The sequence below is a fragment of the Gallinula chloropus genome (genome assembly GCF_964237585.1).
Source record: "Gallinula chloropus genome assembly, chromosome: 1".
Taxonomy (NCBI): Eukaryota; Metazoa; Chordata; class Aves; order Gruiformes; family Rallidae; genus Gallinula; species Gallinula chloropus.
Genome location: NC_140085.1, coordinates 17,966,855 through 17,985,199, shown reverse-complemented (window position 1 = coordinate 17,985,199; position 18,345 = coordinate 17,966,855). Strand labels below are relative to the sequence as shown.

The 18,345-nt window shown below is 49.3% G+C and overlaps 2 protein-coding genes across 2 annotated transcripts in view; one reads left to right on the top strand and one right to left on the bottom strand.

Moving 5' to 3' along the window:
- Positions 1 to 1,642: 1,642 nt before the first annotated feature.
- Positions 1,643 to 4,598, bottom strand: SNU13 (small nuclear ribonucleoprotein 13). Its single transcript, XM_084272337.1, has 3 exons — positions 4,505 to 4,598; positions 3,520 to 3,640; positions 1,643 to 2,579 (listed from the first exon to the last, which is right to left on the bottom strand). Exons 1-3 carry the CDS (start codon positions 4,505 to 4,507, stop codon positions 2,317 to 2,319), a joined length of 387 nt encoding a protein of 128 aa, XP_084128463.1. The 5' UTR covers positions 4,508 to 4,598; the 3' UTR covers positions 1,643 to 2,316.
- A 1,122-nt stretch (positions 4,599 to 5,720) lies between these two features.
- MEI1 (meiotic double-stranded break formation protein 1) overlaps positions 5,721 to 18,345 on the top strand; it is a gene marked incomplete at its 5' end in the record, with an annotated part of 48,298 nt that continues 35,673 nt past the window's right edge. Inside the window, 10 exons of the mRNA XM_084279458.1 lie at positions 5,721 to 5,966; positions 6,085 to 6,208; positions 8,876 to 8,926; positions 10,651 to 10,724; positions 12,779 to 12,884; positions 13,430 to 13,633; positions 14,759 to 14,889; positions 15,391 to 15,505; positions 16,261 to 16,377; positions 16,893 to 16,992. Coding sequence (XP_084135584.1) covers positions 5,721 to 5,966; positions 6,085 to 6,208; positions 8,876 to 8,926; positions 10,651 to 10,724; positions 12,779 to 12,884; positions 13,430 to 13,633; positions 14,759 to 14,889; positions 15,391 to 15,505; positions 16,261 to 16,377; positions 16,893 to 16,992 — 1,268 coding nt within the window. The remainder of the gene's footprint in view (positions 5,967 to 6,084; positions 6,209 to 8,875; positions 8,927 to 10,650; positions 10,725 to 12,778; positions 12,885 to 13,429; positions 13,634 to 14,758; positions 14,890 to 15,390; positions 15,506 to 16,260; positions 16,378 to 16,892; positions 16,993 to 18,345) is intronic.

Sequence of the window (18,345 nt, the reverse complement as noted above, 5' to 3'; positions counted from 1 at the left end):
TAATTCCCTGCACAGTGCAAACATGGGACACATGAGGTATCTGTTTTGGTCTGCGCAGTGTTTTTAGGGATTCCTGTTTCTGGCACACGAACTATCAGGAAAATTAATGAAGAATTAAGTAAGTCATATATTAAGGTCATGCCCATGCTGTAGCGTGGTGTGTTTTGGAGCCAGCTGTGCCCACTCTTGGCACTCAGACCACCCAAGCTGCTTGCTTCCACCTCCACAGCTCCTCTCAAAAGAGCAGCTAGCCCACGTTGAGCCCTGCAGTACTGCAGCTAGTCTGTTACACTGGCATCAACCTGCATTATAGTAGTTATTTTTAATAAAGATTCATCTAAGCAATCAATTTATTTTGCCCCTTGGCAAAGAAGTTTCTGTAAAAGCTTGTCCTAGCAAGATTTGAACTCAATAAAATAGTGAGACTGTCCTGTTCTTAATTCTGTGACTTTTCATTCCCCAAGCGCCCTCGTTAAGCGCCCTCCCGGCTTGATCGCCCCAGGCTCAGCCTGTCCCAGGGCTTGGATGGTTATGGCATGTTTTGTCTAGGTTATTAGGTCTTCTTCCTGGCTTTATTTTTCTTTTTTGAAGCAGGCTATTAGATTAAGCAGAACTTCAGCAGGGATGGTGATGGAAAGCTTCAGAGGAGAAAATTAAGCCAGTTTCACTTGCTCAAGAATCCTTTATTTCTGCCCCTTCTGTGCTTCGTCTTACCCCAGCTGTCTTGGGATGGTACAACAGGGCCAGTCCTGTGCAAAGCTGTGGTTTTAAACACAACTAGCTCAACCTAGTAGAAAGGAACAGCAGCGTTTCTAAACTTCATACAAAGGTTGGGGGGTTGGACCCAATGATCTCTCGAGGTCCCTTCCAACCCCTACGATTCTGTGACAGGGCTCTCCAATCTCTATATTAAGTTCAGCTCAGCAAGGCTATTAGTTATCAACCATGTGCAAAAAATACACAAGACATGATTCACCTTGAGCTTTCAGGAGCCCATTTTACCTGCTTGGGATGTACTTACTAACAGGTATGAAGCTGGTGTCTCTGGAAACCTTGAGTGAGAACTTTTCCTTTCTGGTGGTGGTCTTGCCACGCTAGCTTTGCTTTGGCATCCTACAGAAGGTAACAGGTTTGACCCATTTCAACATGGAGGTTTGGAGTCTTTGCTCAGAGCAGCAAGTAGATTTATTATACAATATGCACTTAACTAAAGTGAGCTCCATAAAACCACCACCAATTGAATGCAAGGGGTGCTTCAGGCTTTTCCAGGGCATGATATTATCTAACATTCTCATTTTTCATCAGAAAAAGTAGTTACTCACTGTTGTTGTGGCTGTGACTGAGGGCTCACCCTCAGTCAAGGTGACTGTACTACAGTAGCACCCCTAAAAGCAGGGGAACCTTTTTATAATAATTATTGGCCAGATGTAGGGTACCTGTCAGCTGTGGGAGGCTGCTCTCTAGCACATTGAGAGTACCCTGGGAAGCCCAAACTCCTCGATAGGGTGCATGCAAAGAAAGCTGAAGGAGTACAAATACTGTACCAGAACAGCTTTTAGGCAATCTGAGCAGCTTTACAAGTAGGGACACTCCAGTTTGTTACAAATGCTTCCCCCAGGGATGACAGTTGTGGACATTGCTGTTTTAAGTTTTAAGCTTTGTCAGCATTTTTATTTTTCTTTTAAAAAGTCAGTATTTAAAAAAAAAAAAAGAAAGATATTTCCCCCTTGTGCACTGCCCCAAGAGTTCTGCTCCCTGTACAGCTCTTACAGAAGCCTCTTGTCTGGTTGCAAGAGGGTTGTGCTGCACATACTGACCTTGGCTCTATCCGTCACTACACGGTAGCTGCTCTCTGCCTTAGAGAGTCTACACTGCATACAGAACCCCATGCACAGTGTGGGGAGCCGACCTGCCTCATCCTCAGGAGACTAAACTGTCCAGAAATGCAGAGTTACTCACAGCAGTGAGAGGCTGAAGCTTATCAGGAATATTGCAACAGCGTATGCTAGTGGGTGGGTTAAAGAAGAGCCCTGAGCAGGCAGACATGGAGATAAAGGGGGATTTTTTTTCTTTCAAACATCAGATACAGTTGTACAATCACTTTCCAAGAAGTAGTATGATGAGAATGGATACGTTGGAGTAATAAAAAAATAGGGGAGGAGAGGCAGAAACACTAAGAATTAAGCAATTAACAAACAAACCCACGGTGTTTTGAAATGAAACACTTGATATCAAAACTATAATCTCAGCTGAAGCTAGACATTAATTCCCCAACTTCAACCTTCCTATTCCACGTGCGCTTAAAATCACTGGCCTTTAGACCAACAGTCTTTCTATAGCTTGCTGGACAGACTGGATCTGAGGCTTTAGCTGTGATCCCTCCTTGATGGTGATGGAGCAGGCGATGACAGGCCGGGAAACGCCACACGCCCGGCCCAGGGCTTGCTTGGAGCGCACAAACACGTACGGTACGTTCTTGTCCTCGCAGAGAAGAGGGAGGTGCAGGATGATCTCCAAGGGCTCTGCGTCTGCTGCCATCACAATGAACTCTGCTATCCCTCTGTTCAGTGTTTTGGTGGCTGTAAAAGAAAGGGAAGAGCATGTCTAGGTCCTTCTGGAAAGCACAGCTAAAGAAAAACAACATTAGATGTTGAAATTGACATGAGCAAGGAGATCTAGCAGTAGGACAAGGGCTGACCAAAGGAAAACAGGAGCTATGGGGCCAGGGAAGGGGTTAGCTATAGGGCTGTCCCTGCATACAGGGACAAGCATCATCCCTGCACACAGACAGGCTGACAAGGGAGTGAGGCCAGCCCCAGGTTGCTGATGGGTAGACAGCTAGGATGCCCCACAAGTGAGGCAAGATAGGAGGGATCTGGGTTTAGCCTGGAGAAGAGAGGTCCAAGGTGGGAGGCATGGGAAAGTGGCTGCTGTCAGCTACTACTTCAAGGGGACTGCAGAGAAGATGGAGCCAGACTGTCCTCATGAGCACTGAGGAAAAAGGACAAGTTGCAGTCTGTTGCTTCAGGGACATTCTGAGGATACACTGGATTTTGATATTCTCTCCCCCTCTTAAGAGAGAGGTTTAAGATGCAAGTCCTGAAAGACTGCCAAGTCTCTAGGCAAAGGCCAGAGCAACCTGATCCAACTCTGAAGGGAGCTGCTCTCTGAGCAGGTTGCACTAGAGACCTCCAGGGGTTCTCAAACCTAAATCTTTCCATGACTCTGACCTGGCTAGGCAGCTGGTAACCCCAATGCCACACCACTAAAGCACACATGATCACAGGACATGTACCAGGGACAGAGTTTGGGCATCCACCAGAATCACAGATAAACACTAAGATTACAGCCCCTGAATATTGCTTAAGCAGGCTGGGATGAGGAAGGTGAGAGACACAATATCCAGATCTATGCAATGTCAGTGGCCCACTACTAGAGAGAAGAGACATTCTCTAACCATAGCTTCTCACAAAACCCCTGCTATAATTTCTAGCACACTTGGCAACACGCAGGTCTCACCTTCATTGGCTCCCTTGCGTAGCTGCTTATAGTTACAAGACTGCTGGACGAGATCCAGTAGCGTTTTGGTGAGCTGTGCATCAGCCAGGGGGTAAGCTTTGGGATTCACTTCTGCCTCGCTCTGGAGAAAGGAAAAAGTAAAGAGAATTACAACAGCAGCAAAGGGGGGGCTTTGTTCTGAATAACACTACACAGGCATCACAGCTACTATGTATATGGGTGACCCGAGTCACTGCTCTCAGTTGCTCTGCACGTACACTAAAGATCCCACAGTATTTTACTTATAAAAAGGGAATTCTCTCAGATCCACAGCAGACAGGATCTCTGCTCACACAGACAGCCAATTCGGACCCTACAAACGAGCAGCAGTGAACTTACAGGGCAGTCTTCAGGCACTTACTACCACAGTCACAGTATAAAATGAAGGAAAACGCAAGGAACGAGCTCCTGCCAGCAGCAAATAAACAACTTCAGGCGTGAATTTTGAGGAAGCGCTCCCGAGAGCGGCGCGGAGCAGCTTTATGTCTGCAAACTCCAAGCAGCTTCCCAGCCGTTAACATCAGCGGCGCGGTGAAAAGCAGCGGTTCAGGCCCCAGCGGCCGGCACTGCGGTACCTCCTTCAGCACCCAGCAGGGGTGAGGCTCCACCGCCGGCCCTCGCACGCAGCCCTGCCCCGGCCGCTCTCCCGCCAGCCGAGCACATGCTCCCCGCGGAGACGCAACGGGGCCGGGGACGCGACGCCCGGCCGGGAGAGCGGGTCCCCTGTGGGCAGGTGCCCCCGGGACCACCTGCGTCCCCCGGCGCTCTCCCTCCGGCGCCCAGCAGGAGACCCGCGACCCGCCACGGCCCCGCCCGCTCGCCCGGCCTCCACGTGCTCCCTGCCCCGCGGCCGCGGGGAGGCGGCGGCCCTCCGCCTCGCAGCCCCCCCGCCCCCCCGGCGCGGAACCCCAGGAGGAGGCAGAAGCGGGAACCCAGCCCCGCTCACCATGGCCGCGGCCTGGGCTGGGCGGCGCGGCCCGGTCGCTCCGCGGGGCCTGAAGGCGCTGAGGGGTGAAGAGACAGACGCGCTCCTGCGCGCCGCGTCGCCGCCGGAAGTGGTGCTGCCGCGAGCCCGGGGCGGGGCCTGTGGGCGGAGCTGACGAGCCGGTAAAGCCGGGGGCGGGGCGGCCGCTCAGGGCCGTGGCTCTTGCTTGGGTAACACAGAAACAGCTCGTCTGGGACTCTTGCGTTTGTAAAATCGAACTCGTGTTCAGGCACAGGTACCAGAACAATGGCTGGCAAACCCCAGAGCTCAAAAAGCAGCGGTGAATTTCAGACCTGCTTTGATTGGCTGGAAAGGAAGCGGCACCTCAAAGCCAGCACGGGGCCTTCAAGGCTGATCAAACCCCAGCTGCCCCTGCGCACAGAAACAAGGACAAAGGGGATCCTGAGATGTTTGTGAGAGATGCAGGGGCGCTTCAGGTTTTGTAAATATGTTTAGCTGGATAACAAACCGCTCTAAGGCTTTTTTCCAGACATTTTTATTTCGATTACTTTTCTTTCTTTTCCTGATCTGAGATTCCTGGTAACACCTGTTTTCTGTTGCCTTGGAAAACTCCTGATATATATGTACAATAAAAGCAGTTTTATTCTCTTAGTAATTTAACCCCGCTATTTTTTTCCTTCTTCTATCAATTACAACAACAAAAATAAATGTTTTTCTCTAACAGTGCCAGCCAACCACAACTGGGAAATTCAGAAACTCATCTCCACAAGAGACAGAAACTTGAACAGCACAAAACGCTAACAGTTTAAACAACTGTTGTCATCAGCATGCAACTGATTTAGAACAAGTTCTACTGCAGTACTGGGGGTTGGACCCGATGATCTCTTGCCCTGGGGCAGTGAGGGTGGTGGCCCGGGACTGTGTCTCCGGGGCACCCAACACGGCAGCAGCAGCGCGTCCCCTCTGCCTGCCGAGCCCGGCGCCTCGGGGCCGCTCCCCGCGGCTCCTCACGGGGAGCATTGTGCCCACAGGGCCGGGCTGTGTGAGCGGGGGGGTAACGGATACACAGCCCCGTGGGGCGGGGAAGGAGCGGGCGCGTCCTCCGGTGCCCGCGCCGGGACCCGCGGGCAGGACGCTGCCGGAAGACGCGGGGCAACCCCCCCCTCCCGCTCCCCTCCCGGCCCGCGCATGCGCGGGGCGTGGCGGCGCGCGGGCGATGGCGGCGGGCAGCGCCGGGCCGTGCGGCGAGCACGAGGCGCGCTGGGCCGTGCCGCTGCGGCCGCCGCTCTGCCTCGCCTGCGCCGTGCAGACCCTGGGCGACGCTGGCGCCTCGGTGGGCAGCTCCGCGCAGCCGCCCCTTCCCTCGTGTCAGCCGTCCTCCGCCGGCCCCTCGCAGCGGGCAGCGCGGCAGCCCTCGGCCGCCCACACCCCGCCACCCTGCCTGCCCCCTCCGCGAGGCCGAGTCTGGGACAGGGGCCTGGCCGGGGTGGCTGTCTCGGCGCTGGCGCTCGGCCCCGGGTGACGGGAGCGGCGGGTGGCCTGGGCCCAAGCGCTGACGGGGTGTTGTCTCTCATCCCTAGCTGGTGCGGAAGAAGCACGCCCTGTCCCGTCTCCATGATGCCCTGGCCTGGCAGGCGCTGCCAGTCGTCCAGCTGCTGGCAGCAGAAGAGCGGGTCTGCGATCATTTGCTAGGAACTCTCTTTGGTAAGAGCTCTGCAGTGGCCTGGCACAGCAGCAGGGGAAGGTAGTAACCTTCATTTCCGTAGCAACACAGGAACATGAAGCTTCTCCACAATTGAAACAACCTAAATAAAAAGAAAAAAATACAAAAGAATATTGAAGCACCTAATTCCATACTTCCACCAGTGCGTGTCAGGTGTGTTACCGCTCCCTGTGGGAAACTGCCTGTCATTTGATTCAGAATAGGTTAATTAATATCCTTATTCTCCAAGGAGCAGGATTGGCATGTTCATAAAGCTCTTGCAATTTCCCAGAGTATCTTGAATTAAAGACTATTTGGAGAATGGGGGTACCCGGCACATTGTTCTTCCCTCAGTGCTCCCTGTTCTGCTCTTGCCTTGGTGCTTTCTCATCTTGTTGAACTGTGGCATTATTTAAAGAATCACACAGAAATTAAAAGGTGAGCTTAAAAAGCTGTTGCAGGATTTAATAACAAAAGTGCAAAATAGGAATCCACATAGTGTTGTTTTCACCCCACCACATTATGTTTCTAGAAATCCTTGTGGCCATAGGACTGTACTACCCGCTGCTTTCTGGCGGGTCAGCCTGACAGCAGAACGCAGCGTTCAGTGGGGTGTCAGCGTTCAGTGCCCTCCCAGCAGCATTCTCTGTGATCCTCAACATCTCTTACTGCTTTATGTTGGAACAGCAATGCTGTGGGAAAGGTCTTTGAAATGTCTAAAATCTTGACAAAGGAGAAATAACGGTCTAAGTGATGGAACAGCGAGGCAGGAAGAGAAAGGTGGAAGGTATGAATGAAGTCCTTTCAAAGAGCAAATATGCTGTATTCATTCAATTCCATGGTCTTGTTTGCATATCACAGATAATTCTTCCTCTGGGGGAAAGTGACCAAGCCCCTTCTCCTGCCTTGATGCACTGAATAGTTCAAACTGTTATGCCAGTTGGTTTCCCAGCACAAACTGTTGTGTGCTTTGTTAGGAACATAACTTTGTGCTGGTGGAGTTCTCTCTGTTGCACAAAGTTTTATTGAGTGCTGTCTGCACACATAATCCTATAGAGATGTGGAGGGAGTGGTGCTTACAGCTGATTCAGTCCTACGCTCTTATGACCCCAACATGAAATACCCTGGAAGAGATGGGAGCTGTGCTTGCATTTCAATGTTTTTGTCTGCTTTTGAATAATAACTGCCTACTTAAGAAGCTTTACAATTGGATGCTTTGGGGACAGCTTTGGGATTTTACTGTGCTTGGTGAAAACTGCTTGAGTAGTTGGAATCCCAGTCCAAGGATGGGGCTCTGTACAATGACACATACATTTTGGATAGAACTTGAACGAACCAAGTAGCTCTTGGTGCAAGAGTGTTGGAGGGACCCACCAAAGGTTTGGGCAGTGCTGTGAAGGAAGTACTAATAGTAAACTTAAGAAAATGCATTCATTTTGGAAGAGACAATATTGGGTTAAGCACAGGCAGAATAAAGGTTTAAGAGAGCAGAGGTGTAGTGTAGTTATGTAGTAGTTACAAAGCTGCAACAGGGGAGGTTTAGGTTGGATATTAGGAAGAAGTTCTCTACTGAGAGAGTGGTCAGGCACTGGAACAGGCTCCCCAGGGAAGTGGTCAGAGCACCCAGCTTGATTGAGCTCAAGAAGTGTCTGGACGATGCACTTTGTCACATGCTCTGACTTGAGTGGCCCTGTGTGGAACCAGGAGTTGGACTCAGTGATCCTTGTGGGTCCCTTCCAACTCAGGAGATTCTATGAGTGTTGCATATGAGGAGATGGTGAATTTCAGGAAAGCCTAAATTTCATGCAGCTACTGTGGCAAGGTTCGCTAATGTATGCAAACCTGCTAAAAAATGTGTGGAAGCTCCTGAGGAAGTAAGTCATTCCTTCACCTGCAGTGTCGTAATACTGCTTTAGTTGGGGATGTTTCTGAGAGATCAGTCTCTCTGGAGGGGAGGTAATTTGGTTGGGTATGTTGAAACAAGCAGAGTGGTGTCACAGCAGTGGGGGTCTGAACCAGATGACTTATCTGTGGGTACCTGGAGTTGGAAGGAGCTGGGAGTTTCTCATCTGTTGTGGTGTAGTCGAGTGAGACGGTGGCTTATGGTAATATATCCGGTCTTATGCTCTCCTTGTACAGTGACTTGTGAGCTGGTGCCTTCGGGCTCAATTTAACATTGAAATAATTGCCATGTGCTTTGAATCTGGTGTTCAGATTCGGTTTGGGGATTGTCAGTACTGTGGAGGGAGAAGACTCTTTGTGGTAGTTGGTATGAGTGGGAGATGGAATGGACAACCCACAGCTGGGCTCTAACTTCTGTCACTGTTTCAGTCCAGTAGCATATGGATACATGCAGTGAGATGTGGCAGGGGTAGCAATTACGTATTTACTTACATAGGTGGAGCTATTGACTTCAGCTGTAAAGCACATAACGAATTTGCAAGAGAACCGAGTGCCTTCATGTTCCTGTGTCTGGAGGAGCCCCTTGCCATACTCCATGAGAGTATCCAGCTTCCTCTGACAGTCAGGCCCGTCTCCTGTGAAGTGGGGAAAACAAAACAGTTCTGGGGGAAAAAAAAAATTGCAGCTCTTTTTTAGAAGAAGGGGTTACAGCACTGATGATCACCAGCAGCAGTGAGCTCCATGACTGACTGTGGTTTATCTTTTAGGGATGTTGCATACTGTGGAAGACAGCGGTGCCCTGGACCTGTTCATAGAAGGTGGGAAGCAGATGCCACTTCACAGTTACTGACAGTTTGTGAAGGGAGGTTCTGTCTTGTCTCCTACCTGTAGTGAGATTCTCAGCTTCTGCACAGTTTGAATTGGGAAGAGCATCTATTTTCTGTCTGTGCAGTGGTGACGAGCAGACTGCTCCAGTATTTGAGGGCAGGAAAGTGCATGCAGATTTAAATATTTAAAGTTTCTGACACAAGTTCTGTGTGCACCATCAATTTAGTGTCAGATGGGCAACAGTGGTAAACAATGCCTCACCTTTGGACCAGAATGAAGTTTCAAAGCAAATGGAAATCTTTTTGTAGGCTTTAGTGAGCTTTGGGATTTGCTGCTTAGGACAGAGAGTATTTTGGATTTGCCTGTACAAGCTACTGGTTCATCTTTGTGAGCAGTCCTTCATTTCCTCCTGTCCAGCCATGAAAGACAAAAGGAGGCGTGACCAGCTCCTTGCAGAGTGGTTTCAGTTTTTAGGCACATGCTTGAAATGGTGTTGAAAAAGTGAGAAGTCTTTCATGCTACCAATCTGGTGAGAGAAGGATGCTCTTGAACAGAGAAATTTTAACTTAGTCTTAGATATCTAGCTCTTGAAACTCTTTAGAGATTCTGGGAATTCAGGGCAAGAAAGGGCCACTGTACCATCTATGTCTGCTGAGATGTGTAGATCTTTAGGTAAAGTAGGTCTCCTAAGATAAACCTTCAGTATTGCCCTGGATATACCTGGAGATGGTGAACCTAGAAGTCTCTGGTATTTTTTTATGATGCTTTCCTAGAATACAATTCAAAGGAGTGTGTTTTTCAAATGAGTCATTCCATGGCAGCAAGGTACATCCAGGACAGCCTTACCAGCTCCCATGGAACAATGTTCTGCACAGTGCCTCAGTAAGGGGGCTATTGTCAAAACCTTTATCTGCTGAGCACTTGGGTGCCCAGGTTCTAAAAATTCCAGAAGAGCAACTTTGCTTCCTGAAACTAGTCCACTGATGTGTGTGTGGAGGCAGATGCAGCCTGCCAGCATCAAGCAATTCCCTTGTTCCCTTTTGTTAGGGAAACCCCAGCTGATGTGTCGTGGGTGCCTGGTAAACATAGTTTCTTGTTGATTCCTTGTTTTAGGACAGAGCAGACAGCATGTACTTCCTTGGGGCTGAGGAGGGGAATAGTGCCTCAAATGTGATGGGGGCTTTGCTCTCTGGCAAGGTATATGGGATAACTGCAGTGGGGAGGAATGACTGATGGACCACAATGTTGCCTCAGGGACAGTAGTAGCTGGAGGAGGAGCTCTCAGTCTGGCATCTAAGGATACTCTGCAGTTTCAGAGTATCCTGGATTCTCTGGAAAGATACGTTTTTAAAGTCCAGTTTTCATGGGAAGCCTTCTCTATTCAGTTACCAGCAATTTTAATGCCTTTAAGCAAGGGCTTTGTTTCCTTCCTTCCTGGTTCCTTGTTTCCTTGGTATCCTGATGCTCAGTTTGTTGCTTGCACTTTATTTCCACGCGTGGTTGGCAGTGCAGCTGGAACAGGACTGCTGTAGCGGTGCTGCAGGGGGGCTGGGCTATTAGAAGTAATGGTGCTGGGAATTGTTACCCTGCTCTCAGCACCTCCACGCCCATTTAATTTCTGAGCTCTTTGCTCACTGGTCTGCCTAAAGCCCCATGGAAGATGGATGGAGAGTGCTTTTGGGTGTGAACTGCTGATGCTGTTTCTTCTGCCTAGTTGTGGTGCGGCTTGCGGTGGAGCTGAAGTCAGAACAATACTTACGCTGCATTTTGGATGAAAGCCAAAAAGAGGTCAGTGAAGATGAATTCCCTGCCCTTCCATTCAGTCCTTCAGAGGTTGAGGAGATGGGAATGAGGGGCCCTGCAAGACTGCAGCTAATGAACTGGGATGCAGCCTCTGCTGCAGTGGGATTGCCAGCTCCCCTGTGGTGATTTTGGCAGTGTTGGTGTCTACCCTGGAGTTTTCCTATTGTTCCCATGATGCCCTGTAGCTGTGTGGCTTCCAGATGCTCTTGTGCAGCTGTGTGGCTTCCTCAGATTCTTTTTTTACCTACCTTACTGTTCAGTGATATGAGGAGCTTTTCCACCCTGTGCTGAGGGTTCTTGCTTTCCTAAGTCTGTGATGGTCCTTTGGGACCACTCGACTGGAGGCTGGCAGATGTGACACCCATACATAAGAACTGCCAGAAGGAGGATCCGGGGAACGACAGGCCTGTCAGCCTGACCACAGTCCCGGGGAAGATCATTGAGAGGATCATCTTGGGAGCTGTCATGCAGCACATGTGTGATGGCCAGGGGATCAGGCCCAGTCAACATGGGGTTACAAAAGGTAGATCCTGTCAAACTAACCTGATCGCCTTCTATGACAAGGTGACCCGCTTAATGGACAAGGGGAGGGTTGTTGGATGTGGTCTACCTGGACTTCAGTAAAGCCTTTGACACGGTTTCTCACAGCATTCTGACTGAGATACTGGCTGCCACTGGCCTTGACAGGTGGACCCTCAGCTGGGTTAAAAACTGGCTGGATGGACGGGCCCAAAGGGTGGTGGTGAATGGAACCAAATCCAGCTGGAGGCCGGTCACGAGTGGCGTCCCCCAGGGCTCAGTCCTGGGTCTGGTCTTGCTCAACATCTTTATCAGTGACCTGGATGAAGGGATTGAATGCTCCCTCAGTAAGTTTGCAGATGACACTAAACTAGGAGGAAGTGTTGATCTGCCTGAGGGTAGGGAGGCTCTTCAGAGGGATCTGAACAGACTGGACCGATGGGCTGAGACCAATGGGATGAAGTTTAACATGGCCAAGTGTAGAGTGCTGCACATGGGACATCACAACCCCATACAGCACTACAGGCTTGGGGGAGACTGGCTGGAGAGCTGTCAGGCAGAGAAGGACCTGGGGGATGTTGGTTGACTGCAGGCTGGATATGAGCCAGCAGTGTGCCTGGGCAGCCAAGAAGGCCAATGGCATTTGGCTTGTATCAAAACCAGTGTGGCCAGTAGGTCTAGGGAGGTAATTGTGCCCCTGCACTCGGCATTGGTGAGGCCACACCTTGAGTACTGTGTGCAGTTCTGGGCTCCCCACCATAAAAAGGACATTGAGGTCCTTGAGCAAGTGCAGAGAAGGGCAACCAGGCTGGTGAAGGGGCTGGAGGGCAAATCCTATGAGGAATGGCTGAGGGAGCTGGGGATGTTTAGCCTGGAGAAGAGGAGGCTGAGGGGAGACCTTATCACCACCTACAACTACCAGAAGGGAGGTTGTAGAGAGGTGGGCGATGGTCTCTTCAGCCAGGTGACAGGAGATAGAACAAGGGGAAATGGCATGAAGCTGTGCCAGGGCAGGTTTAGATTGGATATTATAACAAAATTTTTTACTGAAAGAGTTGTCAGGGCTGGAACAGGCTGCCCAGGGAGGGGGTTGAGTCACCGACCCTGGATGTGTTCAAAAAAAGGGTAGATGAGGTACTTAGGGATATGGTTTAGCATAGGATGGGAATGGTTGGACTTGATCATCTTCAAAGGTCTCTTCCAACCTTGTGATTCTGCGATACAACAAATTGGGAAGCAGTGGAAGTGGGTAGAGGTTCAGCTGGTTCATCTGCTCATGTAAGGGCTGGAGGGGAGAGAGAGGAAAAGCAGCAACAAGCAAGAAGTTTCTTGCATTAACAAACATTTTGGAGTCTCAGTGGTGTATTCAGGGTTTTCCTGTTTTATCCTAAGTAGTGAAACGGACCCAGCTTGGGAAAAGATCCTGTGCTGGAGAATTGCACATCACTCAGAGCTTGCTGGCTTGGGTGCATTTCTGCCTTTGGACTATGAAACATTTTCTTTCTCTGTCTTCTCTATAGCTGTGCAGAGCAACTACCATGAGAGGCAGCCTGCCCACATTCACTCTCTTGGGCAAGCTGGCAGATGCCATCCCAGGCTTTGCTGACGTACTGGTGGTAGAGCACAGTGAGTAACATGTTATGTCCCACTGACAGGGGACATGTCACAGCCCTGATGCACAACCACATGTACACGCTCCCCTACCCCTGTGTGAATACGTGAAGGTCACGCAGGAATGCCACTCCAGTTCTGGACAGGTGTTCAGGCCTCCTGGGCTGCAGGTCCATACCATCATAGAGGGGTTGTCGTTGTGGTCTTAGCCAGCCTGGCTAAACCAGCCTCTCTGAACTGGGGTTTGTGGGTCTGCCTTGCTGGCAACATACACTTAGTTTGTCTAAATGTATGGTCTGGTGAGCAAGGTGAGCAGTTTGTGGAATTATGAGGGGTGATGGATCTTCATGTGGTGAACAGTGAGCTCCTGTAGCCACATTTTACTGTGTCTCTGCTCAGAGGGACAGGTGGTGGTGAGCACATCAGCTAATTGTGGCATTCATTAGTCTGCTTACACTAGTCTGTCCCTGCTTCTGCAGGCTTTCAAGGGAAATAGGTTGGTGCTTGTAAAAAGTCAGTTCATTGGTGGGAATATTTGCCATTTCTGTTCCTCACACTAGATAATTTAGTGGATCATCTGCTGATGGGCTTGACATACCCAAATGAAGGTATAAAGGCTGCTGTCTGCTACCTGTATGGCAAGCTGTACTCCTCCCCTGTTGGCACAGAGCGGCTCTCAGCACACTTCGAAGAACGGCTGTGTGGTGTCTTCTTGAATACCCTGGGGCAGGCCCAGACAAAGGAGCTGCAGATCAATTGTTTGGGTAAGGCACTGTGAGAGAAACTGCAAGGTGCCAGGGAAGGCTTAGAATGAGGGGGAGGAAATCCTTGTCTGGTTTAGGTGCTCTAATGTGGGTTGTTCCCTAGACAAGCGTTTTGCTGCTTGTCTGCAGCAGTCAGTCCCTTCTCTTATTCCATAGCAATTGAGTGGCCCAGACCTGCTGCTGAGCTCCCCCAGTTCTCCACTGACCCTCGGGCCTCACATTTGTCTAGCACTGCCTCATCTTCACAGTCTCTTCAGAGCTTGCACTGTGGCCCGGCCTGTTCCATTATGTTTCATCTTAGGAACGGACCATCCCTCAAAGTGTCCAAATGCTATGCAGGGACAGGTGGGTTTTGGAGAGCAGTGGGATGGAGTCTGACAGATCTGGTCTTCAGATGCAGGGCATCATGTTATGTCGTTTAGAAAGCTAATGTGGAAGCAGCACTTTCTGGCATTTACGCTTCCAACTGCACGTATCAGCTGTTGCTGGGGAGCAGTTTCGGCCTTTCTGACATTGCTTATTTGTAAACCACCCAGAGAATTCCTTTTCCTTGTAGGAGGTAAGCAAGAACTGGATTGTTCCTCAGATCATCTACTTAGCTACCAGAAATGGATGGTGATTCCTTTGAAAGTTGAATTCTATAGCTCAGACTACACCCCTTGTGAATTGGTACTGACATGTACTGATGATTTGCATAAGTACCTGTAGCGGTGCTCTGTGATGCTGAGGGCTGGGGATGTGTGTGTGTGTGTATCCTTTAGCTAAATGCAACTGTTCCAGTGAGAGCCTGTGGAAGAAGGCCAGTTCTCTGGGAAAGATTTCAGGGAAAATGTCTAGTTATTCTCATGTCACATGTACAAGTGCACATGCACATCTCTGAGAAGGAAGAGGGAGCAGAACAGACCCAGCAAAAAGCATCAGCAACAAGAGATTGCAAGACATGGGGCTCCTGACAGTGTATGGGGACACAGTGAGAAGAAGCTCCATGAACTGGGGTGAGGGCATTTGTAGGAGTGCAGGAAAGGGGAGGAAGTTGACAACAAGTCTCAGGCTGTAAATATTCGTGTGTTAATAGAATCCTTGCTATACCCAGCATAGTGCTCACTCTTGCTCTGCCTTTTGTAGGTTTGCTGAAGGAGCTGCTGAAATCTGACCATTTTGTCTCCATTCTTATGAACAATTCAAAGATGGAAGAGGAGTCCCAGAGCCCTGACTTTTTAGAAGGGGAAAATCCTCTGCCACTTGTCCTTAAGAAGGTGACTGTTGAAGTAGTACTCAATTGTCAGGAGACAAGAAGAATCTGCTGGCCTGTATTGAGTGTTTATCTGAGGCACATGAGAGTGCTGTTGCCAACTCCAGAAATAGAAGCTGTGGTGGGAAATGGGGACGCTGCTGCAGATCACCTCATCGTTCATTCCTACATCCTGGAGGGAGAGGGGGAAATTTTACTCCTAGCCTCAGCTGAATTTACTCCTTCACACTTGAGGTCTGACACAGCACTTGTAGTGCCAGCATGACTAAGCATGGGGGCAGAGCTATTCTTAGTCATGTTCTTCTCTGTTGTGGTTCTCATTTTGCATTTTTTGAGTGTATTTGGTCCAGTGTTTTACTTCACTGTGGCAAGTTTAATGTGTGAAGTATATGCCAGAAGGGATCTTAATCTATGTCTTAAATTTTAAAATGTAGGGGCATCTGTTTCCTACTCAATATCTGCTCAGCTGACTTCATCTCTCATTTTTACTTTTGTTTCCCAACAGCTTTTGTTGACCAGAGATGAGGTGTTACAGGCAGCAAGTTCTCACTGTGTGGCTGCAGTGCTGGTTCACTCTCCCAGCAGATACGCTCCTGCTTTTATTCATGCAGATGTCCCAGGTGAAGAAATGCCATAACACCTTAGTGTTCACCTCCCAGTAGCAAAGCACTCCTTGGCTGTTTGTTTAAGGAATCGGTCTGACTCCATGAAATCCACTGATGGCATAATGTGTGCAGTGGCTGGGTTATACCAGCAAAAATGGCCAATGAAGGGGACAGTAAGTATAGCAGCAGCTGCCAACAGACAGAATGGAGTTTCCACAACAAGAATTTGGACAGGTCTTTGAGGTCAGGGTCTTTCTTGCATGACCTAAGACTGGGATTCCATCTTATCCCACTCAATACTGAAAGTTCCCACAGAATTTGGTCTAGCATTCAGCTTTAGAATGCAGCTGCGGAGAGATGTTTTGCTATTTCTTTGTAATCCCAACAGACAGAAATGCTTTCATTTTACATATTCTTTAGGAGATGTGAAAGAAAAAAAAAAATCCCAGCATCTGTGGTAAAGCTTGTTTGTGGCTGTTGATTTGTGCCCAGGGCTAGAGCCACAGTTCAGCTCCTGCCTGCCGCGCGTGTGCTGGGAAGACGCCTGCCCGCGGGACTCCGCTCTCCAGTCACCTTGTTTTGCAGAGCCGCTTCCCCGCCAGCATCCTCTCCCTTCCCCACTCCTGCCATTTCATAACACAACCATTCTCCCTGTGGCTGTTGCTATGCTTCCTTGTTTCCTCCTCCTACCTCTGCGCTGTTCTAGGAGCAGCTGTGCCATGCTGTGAGCAGACTGCCTCTTACCAGGGTGACCTTATTGGTATTTGCAGAGTTCCTGTTTGAATGTCTCTCATGCAGCAGTGAAGTTCTCATCTGGTCAGTGTATTGCTGCCTGCTTCTCCTCACTGAAGAGCGTCTCTTCTTCTCAAAGTGTCACACAGTCTATGGTGAGTCACCAACCTTTCCAGCAGAGTGACTGCAGTAGTACTGTGGGCATTTGTTGTGCCTCTAGCAGAATTTCAACACTTTACACAATAACAGTATCAGTCAGGATGGATAAAGCACTGAAAATGAGTACCTATCGGACATGGGGTTTGAAGTCCAACGTAGCTTGAATGTACAGAGTCGCTGTCCTAATGAGTTGCTGATGAGCATGCATTTATAATGACCAGTTATCATGACTGATGCTATGGAAGTTACTAGTAGGTGTTTCTGTGGACATACCCAGAGGAGATGCAGGAAGAAAGGCTAAATTCCTTCTGTTCTTCTGGACTTGACTCCAGCAGTGGAGGCTGGGGCCTTTTACCAGGGGGCTGTGTGGCCATGCAGTGACTTTGGGCCGTTGTTTCTGTCAGTGGCTCAGGAGAATAATTGTTCAAATATCCCTTCCTTTTAAGAAATAATTTTGCTTCCATCCCAGAATTTGAGGTGACTCTCTGTGACTTCTTTTGATCACGTGCAGGCATTGAATCTCTGGTGAGGAGTCTCCAAGATGTCCTGCATCTGAACAATGTAGAGCTGCACAAACAAGGGCTCCTTCTTTTCACCGAAATACTGAAAAGGTAAGGGGGTACCCCATCAGGCTCGCACAGGCAGTGTGATGCCCCAAAACGGGGGCTGTGGTGCTTTTGCTTTTTAAGGGGTTTGTCTGAGACCAGATACCTGTCTACACCCCCAGAGCCTTTGTGTTTGAAACAAATGCATCTTCCTCATTATTGTGAAGAAGGGTCTGATGGTTGGTCCTGAACCTCCCAGCTTCTCCTCTTTGCATTTGCATCCACCAGTATATCTGCCTCCTTGCCAGGCTGGGAGTTGAAATCTCCTTCAGCTGTAGGCAGAGCAGGAGGGAAGGCTAGGAAGGTCCAGGCGTATGTGAGCAGGCCAACTCCTGCTAAGTGCACCTCTCTAACAAAACAACATGGATTTCATGGCTTTTAGTCCTGAGCTAAATTCAAACAGCAAAAACAAATTCTAGGCTGAAATATTAATGTTTTCTGTCACTTTTTCCCTCTTGTTTTCTACTAAGGAATAACATACCCTGGCTTGTTTTTCTTCTGTGTTTCCTGTTCTTGCCTCTATGATCTTGTTCCCATCCTGTCATGATAGTGACAGAGTCTTGTTTTTGCCAGTTAGTTCCCCCAAGAGAGCCCTTGAGGTGAATTTTGGAAATGTCATAGTCAATTTTGTACCAAGTGGCAGGGTAAGAGGAGAAGGAAAAGTGGCAGTGCTAGAACAGGGCGATGATGCTAGTGTGGGATCTGTCAAAAAGAGAAACCAGGATGTGGGAAACACTAATTACAGCATTTATACTTGTAAAACAAAGAGAACACTCTGTGCAATTACCCTCCTTTTCTAGCACACCCGTTCTGTTTCCCTGAGCTTTGCCTTAGAGATGATGTTTTATTTAAAACTGTCTCAGAGTGGGGAGAGGGGTCTCCTCCTGGAACCTCTCCTCTGGCTTTTCCTTGCAGCCGGATTCTCTTGTGTACGCAGGCTCCGCGTAGTGTTGCCGGAGCAGGACATGCTGCTCCTCTTGGCAGTACATCAGGAACGGTGGGTAGCTCTCCCTGGAGTGCCCCTTGTCTCTCCCAGCACAACCAGTGGCAGACACAGTTTGGGGCCCGAAGGCAAGAAGCTGCAGGAAGCTGTGAGAGTGCTGCCCTTCACAGTTTTCTCCCAGGCCCCAGAGACATCATAGGGCACCATATTGCAAGTGGGCTTGTGCCTCTTGGATGAGTCAGCAATACTCCTCCATCCCTCCCTCCCTCCCTGCATGAGTCACTGAAGACTTTTTCTCCCTGATGTGTTTTACTTCAGTGATTAAAGAAAGGAAATACAGAGGATTAATAGAATTACAGAATAAGTAGAAACAATTTGGATGTTCAGCCCATCACTTATGGCTCGGGCCATGGCTT